This window comes from Apteryx rowi, unplaced genomic scaffold (assembly GCF_003343035.1).
Source record: "Apteryx rowi isolate R43461 unplaced genomic scaffold, aptRow1 scaffold_616, whole genome shotgun sequence".
In the NCBI taxonomy this organism is placed as follows: domain Eukaryota; kingdom Metazoa; phylum Chordata; class Aves; order Apterygiformes; family Apterygidae; genus Apteryx; species Apteryx rowi.
In genome coordinates, this window is record NW_020450890.1 from 99,050 (window position 1) to 110,686 (window position 11,637).

Sequence of the window (11,637 nt, forward strand, 5' to 3'; positions counted from 1 at the left end):
CGCCTGGATGCAATCCTGTGCAATGTGCTCTAGGTGACCCTGCTTGAGCAGGGGGGTTGGACTAGATGATCTCCAGAGGTCCCTTCCAACCTCAGCRATTCTGTGATTCTGTGATTCTGTGATTATTATAGCCACAATTAAGTCAAAACAATTAAGAGCATCAACACTTACCGTCCTACTTTGACCAAGATGCTAAGAATCCTAAGAAAAAGAATAAGGCAAGATCAGTCTACCTAATTGCAGAACAATCCAAAAAAAGCACTAGGGCAACATCCAAGGAACCACTTTTAGTTGCTGATAAAAAACAAGACCTTAGGCTAGAGGAACATTTGGTTTGACCCAGGGTATAGACTCTTATGTTCCCAAACTCAACAGATGAGGGATTGCAAACCAAGGTAGATTTTTCCTCTTTTGTTCTAGCAAAGCAAAACAAATCAGAACAGCCACCACAAAAAAAAAGAGAGTTTGGAAGACAAGTTTTTGATAGATGTGTTTCTCAATATATCAGTTCTAGAAGTCTATCATTTAATGACTGAGAAAAGAGGACCTTACACCCCTTTGGTGATTGATGGTATGGATGCTGGTACTCTTCACCATGTACTCTAGTAAAATGGAATGGCAGGAGGTAGAAATGAGAACTAGCTAGAATCCTGGATGCAAGCTGCCCTTCTGAGGAAGGCCACAAGCTCTTCTCTGGAGCACAGGGAAAGGAGAGAAACAAGTGAAGTTACTATCCAGGAGTAGACACTTGCTCTCAAAAAAAAAAAAAAAGAGAGAGAGAATTTGGTAATTTACTACATGCAGCTCTGAAGAGACTGAAGACTACGTGCTCTTACCACTTTGAGACTCCTGGGATTTTTCATCTGCCTTGTCTTGATGAGCCTAACATTGCACTGCCACATGACAAAGGGAATGAATGTCTAACAAAGATTCCTGGCTGGAACATGATATTTCCGATCAAATTTCACAGTTATAAAAGAAAGGAAATGCAGGTGTGCACCAGAAGGTCTCACAAGATTTGATAACGGCTTCACTGTTAAGGAAGGCTGTCACTTCATGATGCAAGATTTCAAAAGACCCATGGGCAGGTCAGACAGCTCCTTCAGAAGGAACACATGGAGAACACTTTTTTTTTTTTTTTTTAAGATGCCTTGAAATAGTACCTAGTCACCACCATCCATGTCGTGAAATGGGCAATCCCTGAACACAAAAAATGCCCACACCAGTGGCTGGCTGTCATTGACAGATGGCATCAGGCTTTGACATCAGAGAAGTAACACCTAGGCAGGGACCACTGAGGCCAGAAGCAGCTCAAATGGCATTACATGGCAAAATGGCAAAATGCTGACTACAAAGCATTCCCTCTTGATTACAACAACTGAAAGGAACTGAAACAAGCTCAGATACAGAAATTGCAAAAGTAAAGTAATTCACCAGCTTTTAGTGACAGGCAGTACATACACCAGGACTACACATCTCAAACGTAGAATAAAAAATTAAACTTTTGTTTCAGAGGCAAACTTATGTCTCATAGTTCCTCATTTCATAAGATCTTAAAAGGTCAGAATCACACAGAATTGCTCAGTGATAATATACTAAAAAAAATAAGAGATGTCGGAACAGATAGAATTTGCTGGTAATTCAGACTAAAATATACAATTATTTTGCAAACAGCTAAGCTAAATTTCTTATGCTTTTTATGACTAACACCCTCAAAGAGTTAACTCTAGCCCTCCCCTTGTCTCCAAGATGCTTTCCATTGCAGTATGACAAACTCATAAAGCCCCCATGCACACTGTCTCCATATCCACCCAATCAATACTTTCAAGTTCATATTTCTCTTAATCCTTCTCCTGGTATTCTTTGCATGTTTGGCCTCCCAGCTGGGCAAGAGATGATACATGCTGCTGCTACCTTGGACCTACATTTATGCTGAGTATTGAGCTAGTACAAATGTCCTGATTGTCAAACTGATTGAGGCCTCTCAGCTGCTGAGCAAGTCAAGCAGACAGATGAGGGTTGAACCCTTCTTTCCTTTTTTTTTAGTGGAGACAGTAATAGGGTCTTTCTCCTCTACTCAGACGCTGACTTGCACAAAACCCATAGGAATATATGAACTCTGAAATCTCTACATCTCAAATGTGGCTGTAAGTGGTTAATGGGTTCAAAAGTTATTATACTGGGAGCTGAGACTGAAATATAGCTGAGACTGAAATATAGACTGCATGATCAGATAGTCCTTGCTTTCCTAAGAAACCAGGCTAAAAAAATACTACCTGTAACATAGTAAGGACATTTGGCATTCTGATCTTCTTCTTTAATAAAAGTATCACATAAGTAAACTTACACTAAGATTCGGCTAAACACAGACTTCTTCAATGGATTCAACAAACTCAAAATGCAAAATAATATACACTGAAATTGCTGCTTCAGTAAAATCCACCTCAAATTGTAAAAAAATGTTGACTCAAACTATTATTGACATTTTTAGCTTTGAGACTTTTTTTTATTCCTTTGGTATGATCTTTCATACACCTATATGCTCCATCAAAAACCAAAGTAACTTTTTTTTTTCTTCTTACCATAACTTGAATTAAGACTGGATGAGACTACAGGATGGATTGTGTATGCATGACAGGAGGAAGAGGAAGGAATAAGGATGAAGTGACGCAGCGGCATAGCCACATCCCTAACTTGACAACCCAGACAGCCTACAGCAGTGCAGAAAAAGAACTGCTGAGAAGCCAGGGATGGGGTGCCCTCCAGTAAAATTTGCCACTAATCTGTAGAGGTAACACAATATTGATGAAAATGCATTTGAATATGCGCACATCTGAAACACATACTTGGTTGTCAAATCTGGGGATCCATCAGTCTGAATAGCATCCATTTAAAGAAGCAGTCTTTTATCTAGAGATCCTGAGCTGCCCTTCGCACAGGACATTTGCTATTTCTGCGATGGGACTTACCCAAATACAGACATGGGAGGTGATTTTGCATTGCAATTTCTTGAGCACGTAAATGTTTCTTAACAGTGATGGGATAATAGGTACCACCCTTGACAGTTGCATCATTAGCAACAACCAAGCATTCCACCCTAAAAATAAAACAAGTTTATGAGAGAGAAATATATTTCTAATAAACAAACATGTTTGTTGGTTAAGAAATGCAACAAGCCCAGGACCCTTGAAGCCTCTGGGATACTCAAAGAAAAAGCCCTCCTCACCTGCATTCCCTCAAAAACAAGTTATTACAGCAACCTGAGCACGAGGATGTCCTGCTTCACAGTCCCTTAATTCTCTAAAATAATGCTGTATAACACCACATTTAATTTTGACATTAGTCTTGGTGGAACTTTCAGCGAGCAAACCTAAATCTTAGTCTAGTATACCACCCTATCTTTTCAAAATTACTTTACTGATGCACCAATCTCCTTCCTTTATCGGACAACAGAACCTCTATGTGTGTTAATAGAGATGCTCTAATTAAATATGGGACATATTATTTAACAAAGAAGAAAAAAAAACACAAACAATTACTTCCTCTTGGCTAAAACTAAATGATTAAGATAGCAACTTCATTATTTTTTTAGGTCTCAGAAGTGAAATACTGAAGACTAATAGCTTAATACTGACAACTAAACAGAATTATACCTTCTTCCTTTTCATACCATCAACAATGTACATCATTGGTATCTCTCACCCAGATATTCGTCCAATGCCTGTGATAATGCCTCCTGCTGGTACCTCTTCCTTACCATACAACTGGTAACCTGCAAACTGGGAGAACTCCAAGAATGGAGACCTGGATAACAAGAAATATCTTGACAGGATTTTAAAAAGGACTTAGCCTCATATTTGCCTGCTACTGAACCTTGCTTACAAGGTTCAATTTTTAAAAACAAACCATTAAAAAAAAAAGAGAGATAAGCATTTCAAACAACACATCTGTAAAATTTCAGATGGTGTTATTTGCCAGTGTTTATGGAAACTAAAGAGAAAACAAGACTGCTACATTACTTACACACAAAAGAGAATCTGAAGCTTTATTAAAAAAGAAAGTACCTACCCTGGATCAATAAGCCTGTCAATTCTCTCTCTGGGTAACAGCTTTCCTCTTGATGTGTGAAGCTTACGGGCTTTTTCTCCACCTCCTGTGATACAACAGTCATTCATTAGATTTACTGTGAACATAGATAAATAAATCGTCACATATATTAAAACTTGGGATGGAAACACTGATGAGTTCCCAGTTATTGAAGTATGGACCTTAATATTACATTTAATAAATAATGGTTTTCACTTCAAACAGATTTCAGATATTGACGTAAATGCTTGTTTTTCAGAATCTACTCTGTTTTTCCCCCTCATTCTTTATAGCTAATCTTGAAGTAAAGATWCTAATAAATACAGTTGTCTGAAACTATCCCCCACTTTTTATCAATGAACAGAGCAACTGACAACAAGAACATACACAGAGGAAAGTACAGTAATGAGAACTACAAAACACACTTTCCCCAAAATTGGTTAAAAATAGCGTGTTGAATCCAATCCTGAAAGAAGTAGCATGATCAGGATTCACTTCCTTAAACTACTCCAAATCTGTAAGCATCACAGTTAGGATATACAGCATTTAATATCAAGGTTATATTTATCTTTGCTTCATTTCAACCCTTTACTCAAGGTGATCCTATATCATATGTTTTACTCTCTAGAGTTTTTTGTTATTAAATACTTAAGATTTGTTGACACATCTTGGCCTCTTAATAACAACAGCTTATCCAAAGAATGTTTCTCTACATACACAGATCACTGATCCACCTCTTCACTTCCAAATTGTCTCCCCTGTCCAAAATAAAGAAGGTGCTACTTTGCTAACATTGCCCTTGGGACTTCTAGGTTTCCTTGTAAGCTAAGCATTGCTAAAGCAGAGCTTTTAAGCTTTCCTTTCAAACCCTCTCTCTTACCTCCTTCCTTGATCATTATGTTCAACACCACCATTTCACATCTGTTAAGGCAGGCCTGAAAACTGGCAGCTTACTTTTGATTCGGCCTGTTCATTAGGTCTGTATAACCAGTCTCAGTTTAAATCTTGCAAATTCTTTCTGTACAAGTCTCTTAAGATACAGCCTCTCATATCCACCCACAGAACTAACACTCTCATCCAAGTTCTCAACATCACACATCATGATTACTACAACATCATTTTCTCTGACCTTGGCACATACCATCTTGCCCTGCTCATTTACACCCAGAGTGCTCCTGCAAGAATCATCTTCTGTGCCGTGATTTTTGTCCTCTCTGTGCATCCTCCTTCGTCACACACTAATCAAACTCCTTGTCCTCCAGGCCCTATAACCATTCTATTAAACATTTCTCTTTCAAGATTAAGAAGTTCGCTCCACCCTAGATTAGCCTTCGTTCTGGACACTGTCAACAGCAGCCTCCCTACCAGTGAAATAGACTTGGAGGTTTTCAATTTGAAATCCCCTCTTTAATTTCTTTTCTACAACAACATCTACAAAAACTTGACTGTGACTGTTAATATGCTATGATTACTGCTAGTCATGGAGACTATTAGTATCTCAGCTGTTTCTTGTGCTTGTCATCAGTAATGCATCTCTTGTCATTTATTATAGGCTGTAAATTTTTTGCGGCAGGGACCATCTTCCTGTTGTGCCACCGGAGATGATGTTGTAGAATGGGATATGGGTTCACAAAAGCGCTACCAACCAAAGTAACAAATACAGACCGCAACATGCATTACACACATCTCCAGGAAGAGCTCATTCAACGAAAGTTGGCTCTTACAAAAAAAAAAAAAGATGTTGCACTTATCCTTTAAAGTATTCAACATAAGTACGTAATTCTTTTCGTATACTTGTATGATAGGCTAAGCAGTCTCAGTCAATTCCACTCTCAGAAAGGCGTATTAACATCCTGGAAGAGCTCCCTAATGGAGATAGAGAAAAGAGGAGAACAGTGTTCTTGTCCTGTTACCACACAACAGGCAAGACAGGAAAATGTGTAGCAGGAGTCTATGGGTTTCAACACCTTCCTAGGCAATCCTGGGGCCTTGTTTCACATCAAGTAAGAAAAAACCTAAGCATGTAATCTTAACTGCACTCCTTTCTAAAGCTATAAAAGAAATAGTATCATACAGATGAAGAGACAAATAGTATCATTATGCACACGAAAAGGGGAGTATCAAAGCTGCATGCTCAACCTCTGGTAGCACAGTTAAACATTTTTATATCATTTTCATTTTATACTCCTCAGTTAACTGGAATTAATTCAGAAAGCCTTACAAGTCAAGAAGATAAAACACAGATTTCTTTTTTTTTTTAACTAGTACAGGCTCTCTTTTGCCCAACAGCACAGCTACAGCTAGGTTCTTTCAAAATCCTCTTCACAAGCAAACAAGCAGGCAACTTGAACAGAAATACATTGGCCAAATCAATTTGTTAGAAAAGCAGGCAGCAGAGCATGAAGCAAGGAAGCAGATGAAGTGGAAACTATATGTGTATCAGTAAGATTCCTCYGTTAATAATCCTATCTATCTAAAAACTATTGCCATTAAATTAATTAAACAAACATAATTTTCATTGATTTCTAAGATCTAAATTGATTAAAAATTAACCAATTCCACATCTCCAGTTTCCACTATTTATTCACTTTGTTTACTTTCTGCCTCTCAGGCAATGAAATTAATCTTCTGTTTTATTAAATCAGCCTTGCTTTTATTTATTGTCTGTTTCCAGTAATTTATGCATTTGCTTGCATTTGAATATTACCGTGATATTCAAATAGCAAACAAAAAATATGTTAAAACTCTAAATTCAATGGTAAATAAATAAATAGGAATGTTATGGACATATTACTTAGTTTTTTGCTAAACCTGAATTATTAAAAAACAAAAACTAAATTTTGAACCAAATTAACCTGAACATAAACCCTTTAAGATTTTCAACTGATGAAAGATATCAGATCTAGATTCAAATGGATTAGCAAAAATTTCTATAATGATGTCTACTATAATCCAGCTTATGTTGTAACTGAATGAACTGTTTATGAACATGCAGCTGTAAGAAAAAAAAAAGCACTATTTTGGGATCAGTTTAAAGAAATGTTCTAAAAAATGGACCATCATACTTACCTAATTTGATTTTTTCTGCTTGCTCTTGGAGTTCATTTACTAGTGCTTTCATTCGCTCATAGTTTTCCTAAGTGGAGAAAAATAAGCATTTCAACTTTAACTGAGTAACAGTATGCTGTTTTAATAATAATTAAAAAAAAACACAGAAAACAGTGTACATTATTTCTTTCTCTTCAAAATTTCAATTTACCTTATTACCTTAAAAACTTTATTAAGTTCTTTGAAGTAATAACATTTCTACCTATGTATGGTCTTTCCTCAAGCATCTCAAACATTTATAAACAAGCTTCATAAACACTCTAAGTGCATTAAGACTGTAGAAGACTTGTTCTAAATTTAATCAATCAAAAATGAGATTAGTCATTAAAGAGTCAAAGTGTTACTTTTCAGGATTTGTTAATTTTTTGTCATAGGTTTGTTTTATTTTTTTAGTCCAATTTTGTAAAAAAAAAAAAATCAAGAGGATTCAAATCAAGTGCTTCTATGTCTCTCGTAACAAAAGACGAACAACCTGTACTGCATAGAAGTTTGTAAACAATATTCACATTCTTACTGCTTAGCTAGAACATAAAGATAAAACAGAGCTTTTCAAGACCAGAAAAGTGTGGTCTTCTTGACAATCTCTCTCTTACAAAAACAAAAAGACTCCTAGAGCTTTGGATATGAGTGATCTGTTACTGAGCTCAACATTGCTCTCAGATTTATCCAAGACAGTGTGCCCATTAGAGCAGTTTTTACCATTTCCTAGATATTAAAATATACTATCAAGCTTAATTTGGCTTTTCAGAGATGTTAGTAACCATGTGACCTCTTTAAAAAGTGTAACTGCAGTAATGTATTAGCTGCTGTATAAAAATTCACATTGCCTTGTCTAATTACTTCTCATTTAGAAGATACCAAAGACTACTTTTATGTTAGAAAAACCAATCTAGCAACTCTTAGTATTCAGACTTGAACAATGAAAATCAGGGTTTTCCCTAGAAGTAATGAGGGCTGAGTTAAATTTTTTCAGCTCCATCTCAGTCACAGAAGGGCACCAAGATGGAAAGGATGAGGAAAAGAAAAACACATACACAAGTGCTTCGCATTCAAACTATTGTAGCTGCATATTGTAACTTCAGAAAGAATAAATTTCTCCCCCTTTGTAGTTGCTACAAGTAGATGAAAGATATTCTACTGAAAGGTAAAAACGCCTCAGCTTAAAATAGGTCTTAGCAATTCCACCAGCTTCTCTACACAGTGGGTATACAATGTCAGGCCTCGGAGGTCCTCCAGCAAGATCAAGGTCACACACCACAGCGCTAAGCACAACTCTGCTGCCATCACCAGCTCTTGGGAACGAGCTCGCCTATTCTGATGAAGGCAGCTGGGAATACGGCTCTCCAGAGACACTTCCACGCATTTCCTACCGCCCGCTGGCCAGCAAACACCTAATGTGCTTGAAGATACAACCTCAGTTAATGAAATCTCTCTTATGTGTGGTGCCACCTAAGACTCCCACCAACCGAGAACAAGTGAGATTACCAGAATTCTGCATCTCTTCCCTCACGTGTAAGGCTGTGTTAGTGCGTCCACCACATTATTTTTTCTTTCAGCCTACTACTTCTGATATTTGAATCCTTCTTCTCCCTGCCCCAGTTTCGATACAGCTCCAGCACCTACCCCCATAACTGTTTTTTTTCTCCTAACCTGTGAAAGCACACTTCCATCGCCTACTGACAGTTTTACCTCTGTCCACAGCTTTCCAAAAAGCAAATACAAAACAAGCAACAACTGTTAATTTGACTCTGCTGCTACTTGGAGAGACTTCAGGCAGTAACTGCAGCCACACAAGCACATTCACCAGCAAAGAAACCAAAATCCGCATTTCGTCCATCAACAGTCTGATTACAAGTTAGCTTTTTCTCTGTGAAACTGTAAAATAGGCATTGTAATTCTGTACTTTAAAAAATCTGCAATTATTAAAACACTCAAAGTTATTGTATGTGTGATTAAGAAAAAAAAAAAGACCTCCATACTCTTTCAGTTGATCAAGCTGGTTTATTTCCCAGGATTGTACATAATCAGTTTTCACTGTTTCTCCTTGTTCAGCCAGTCTGTTTTCTCTAAATATACTCATCTTTTTCACACAGTACTGAGACTGAAAAAAATATATAAATCACCCTTAGAATAGGGAAAAATGCACTTTAAAAAACTGGCAAAAGAAGATAGAAGTATACCAATTGCAATCTAATGCTTGCTTTTTTATTAGATTCTGAATTAACACTCAGTGTAGCTACTTTGGCTACTACTGTCCCTCTCTTCCACTGAGATTATGTACAGTACATGAAAAATCGTGAAAGGATTTTTTAGATCATCTATAAAAAATATTGTACCCAAATGAGTTACTTCAATTTTCTACCTCCAAATTCACTTAATTTCTAATTTTATCTTTCAAATCTTTAACCAGAACACTACATCACTATACTTTACAAAGGAAGAGCAAAGACGCTTTTAAATCTTATCACAGAATTTGAATACACACAGAAAAGGCTGCCCTCAAAGCCCAATGTGTTAGTTCTACCATGTATTTGTGGGCTTTTGATTAAACAATGCCAAAAAGGCAAGTGAACTGACACAAGTTCTTACTGGAAACTGGCCTTTACGACAGTAACTTCTGTAAAATTCTGCTGTTAATATGAGGGTTTCTAGGAACTGTAAAGCAAATCTAAAAGGCAAAAACTACAGCCTAATCCTACAGTTATTGCATGAGCTAACTGAGTTATTGCTACCTCAGCAAAATGGCTATGAGAGCTAACGCTTGGAGTCCTTACAGAGATTCTGCTGTATTTTCCAGAATTTTGACTCACTCACTTTTAAATTACAATTTTACCTGTCTGGTTTGAAAGACAGCGTACATTACGAAGGTCAACCAGCCTAGCTGAATTCACAGCCAGAAAAGCAAACATTAGCTAAAGAAGGTGTAACCTTCATCTTATCATTATGCTTTCTTGTGTTTGCACTATTATCCCCTATATTACATGTATTTCGGATGGTTAAGTACTTCACAGCAGGGACCTCAGTTCTTCGTGTGTTTGTAAAGCATTACATACATTTACAGCACCCTGCAAATTATAATTATTTCTACCAAATACTAACACTTCTAGCTACCTTACTGCCTGAATGACATACCAGATGTATCCAAGCAAGTGGACTTGTCTAGTACAGTTTGACAAACCTGTCCTGTCTTGACATAGCATTGGAAACTGCTGCCCAAATACCTGAACATTAAGAAAAGTAAAAAACTACATTCTACAAAAAGTTATCAAGCCTTGCTTTTCCTCTGAAATCTAAAGGCACATACACAAAGGGAAGTCCAATGACAGCTCAGCTCAGTAAATAGATATATTAAATTATTACTCATTGTTTATGGTTTGTGAGATGTATATGTGTGTGTGGTATATACACACACACACACACAAACACTGAAGTTTCAGTCACCTAAGTTCTGTCCCAAAATTTAATTTCTGCAAAAGAAAACACAGAAATGAAGAAAATATTTCAAAGGGAATACCTATTCTTGGTTCACTTGTGATTTTACCCATGTCCAGCAGCACAGCTTTTCCAGCCTAACTGTAAACATGACTTTTATCGTCAGTCTGATGACATTAACAATCCCCCATTAAAAATAAACCAATTTACGCCAGGTACAAGCAGAATCCAATAGGTGGAATTAGAGCCTTCTCTGTGAAAAGAACGGTTTCTTCTCCCAGAGGAGACTGTCATTCCTCCTCCTCCTGCCCAGAGGACTCTGCCAGTGCCCTTGCTTTCTGGAGGCATGCAGCTGGCTTTGCAAAACCATTCCTCCTGCCTTCAGGTCAGGAATTAATTTGCAACACAGGCAAGTAGTTTCCAACTTTTAAATCATTAGGCAATACCTTCAGCCACCTACTAGCTCCCTGTCTCCATTTCGTTAGTGACAGACTGATCAGTCCCTCACTACTGAACATGCAGGGGGAGACGCCTCTCAATGGGAAACGGCATTCTCATCAAGGCAAAAAAGCAAGCTGAAATAAAAGAAGATTCACAATGAGGCAGAAGAGGGTACGAGCCCATGTTCCTTTTATCTGGTACCTTTAAACTCCACCTGAATGAAATAAACACAGTTTGGCATTTCTTTTAAAAAAGATCAAAGATGCAACAACTCCATGCATCTTGCGCCGCACGCAGGATGAGCTGGGACCAATTCACTTTTATCACAGAGAAGCAGTCACTAACAGTGACTACTGTACTAGCGCAACTCAGAACTGTTTCCCTTTTATTCTCATGCTTTTCCCGCAGAAAATATCACAAAGCTATGACGCTAAAACGAGCGCAGCCCTCAGGCCGCCCCTCGCAGGCGAGGTGCCGCTGCCGAAACTCGTGGCCGCGGCCGCCCCGGACCAGCGCCCCGCTCTGCACAAGCTGGGAAGCGGCGGCGGAGGGCGGCGGAGGGCGGCGGGC

General features: G+C 37.9%; 1 protein-coding gene across 2 annotated transcripts in view; it reads right to left on the reverse strand.

Moving 5' to 3' along the window:
* The window catches only part of MCCC2 (methylcrotonoyl-CoA carboxylase 2), a 41,663-nt gene extending 30,486 nt beyond the window's left edge, over positions 1-11,177 (reverse strand). For both annotated transcript variants that reach the window (XM_026083834.1, XM_026083835.1), the window contains exons 1-5: positions 11,073-11,177; positions 7,156-7,222; positions 4,069-4,153; positions 3,703-3,804; positions 2,970-3,097 (exon numbers count right to left, since the gene is read on the reverse strand). In XM_026083834.1, coding sequence (XP_025939619.1) covers positions 2,970-3,097; positions 3,703-3,804; positions 4,069-4,153; positions 7,156-7,222; positions 11,073-11,144 — 454 coding nt within the window. In that variant the 5' untranslated portion in view covers positions 11,145-11,177. The remainder of the gene's footprint in view (positions 1-2,969; positions 3,098-3,702; positions 3,805-4,068; positions 4,154-7,155; positions 7,223-11,072) is intronic.
* Positions 11,178-11,637: the final 460 nt, after the last annotated feature.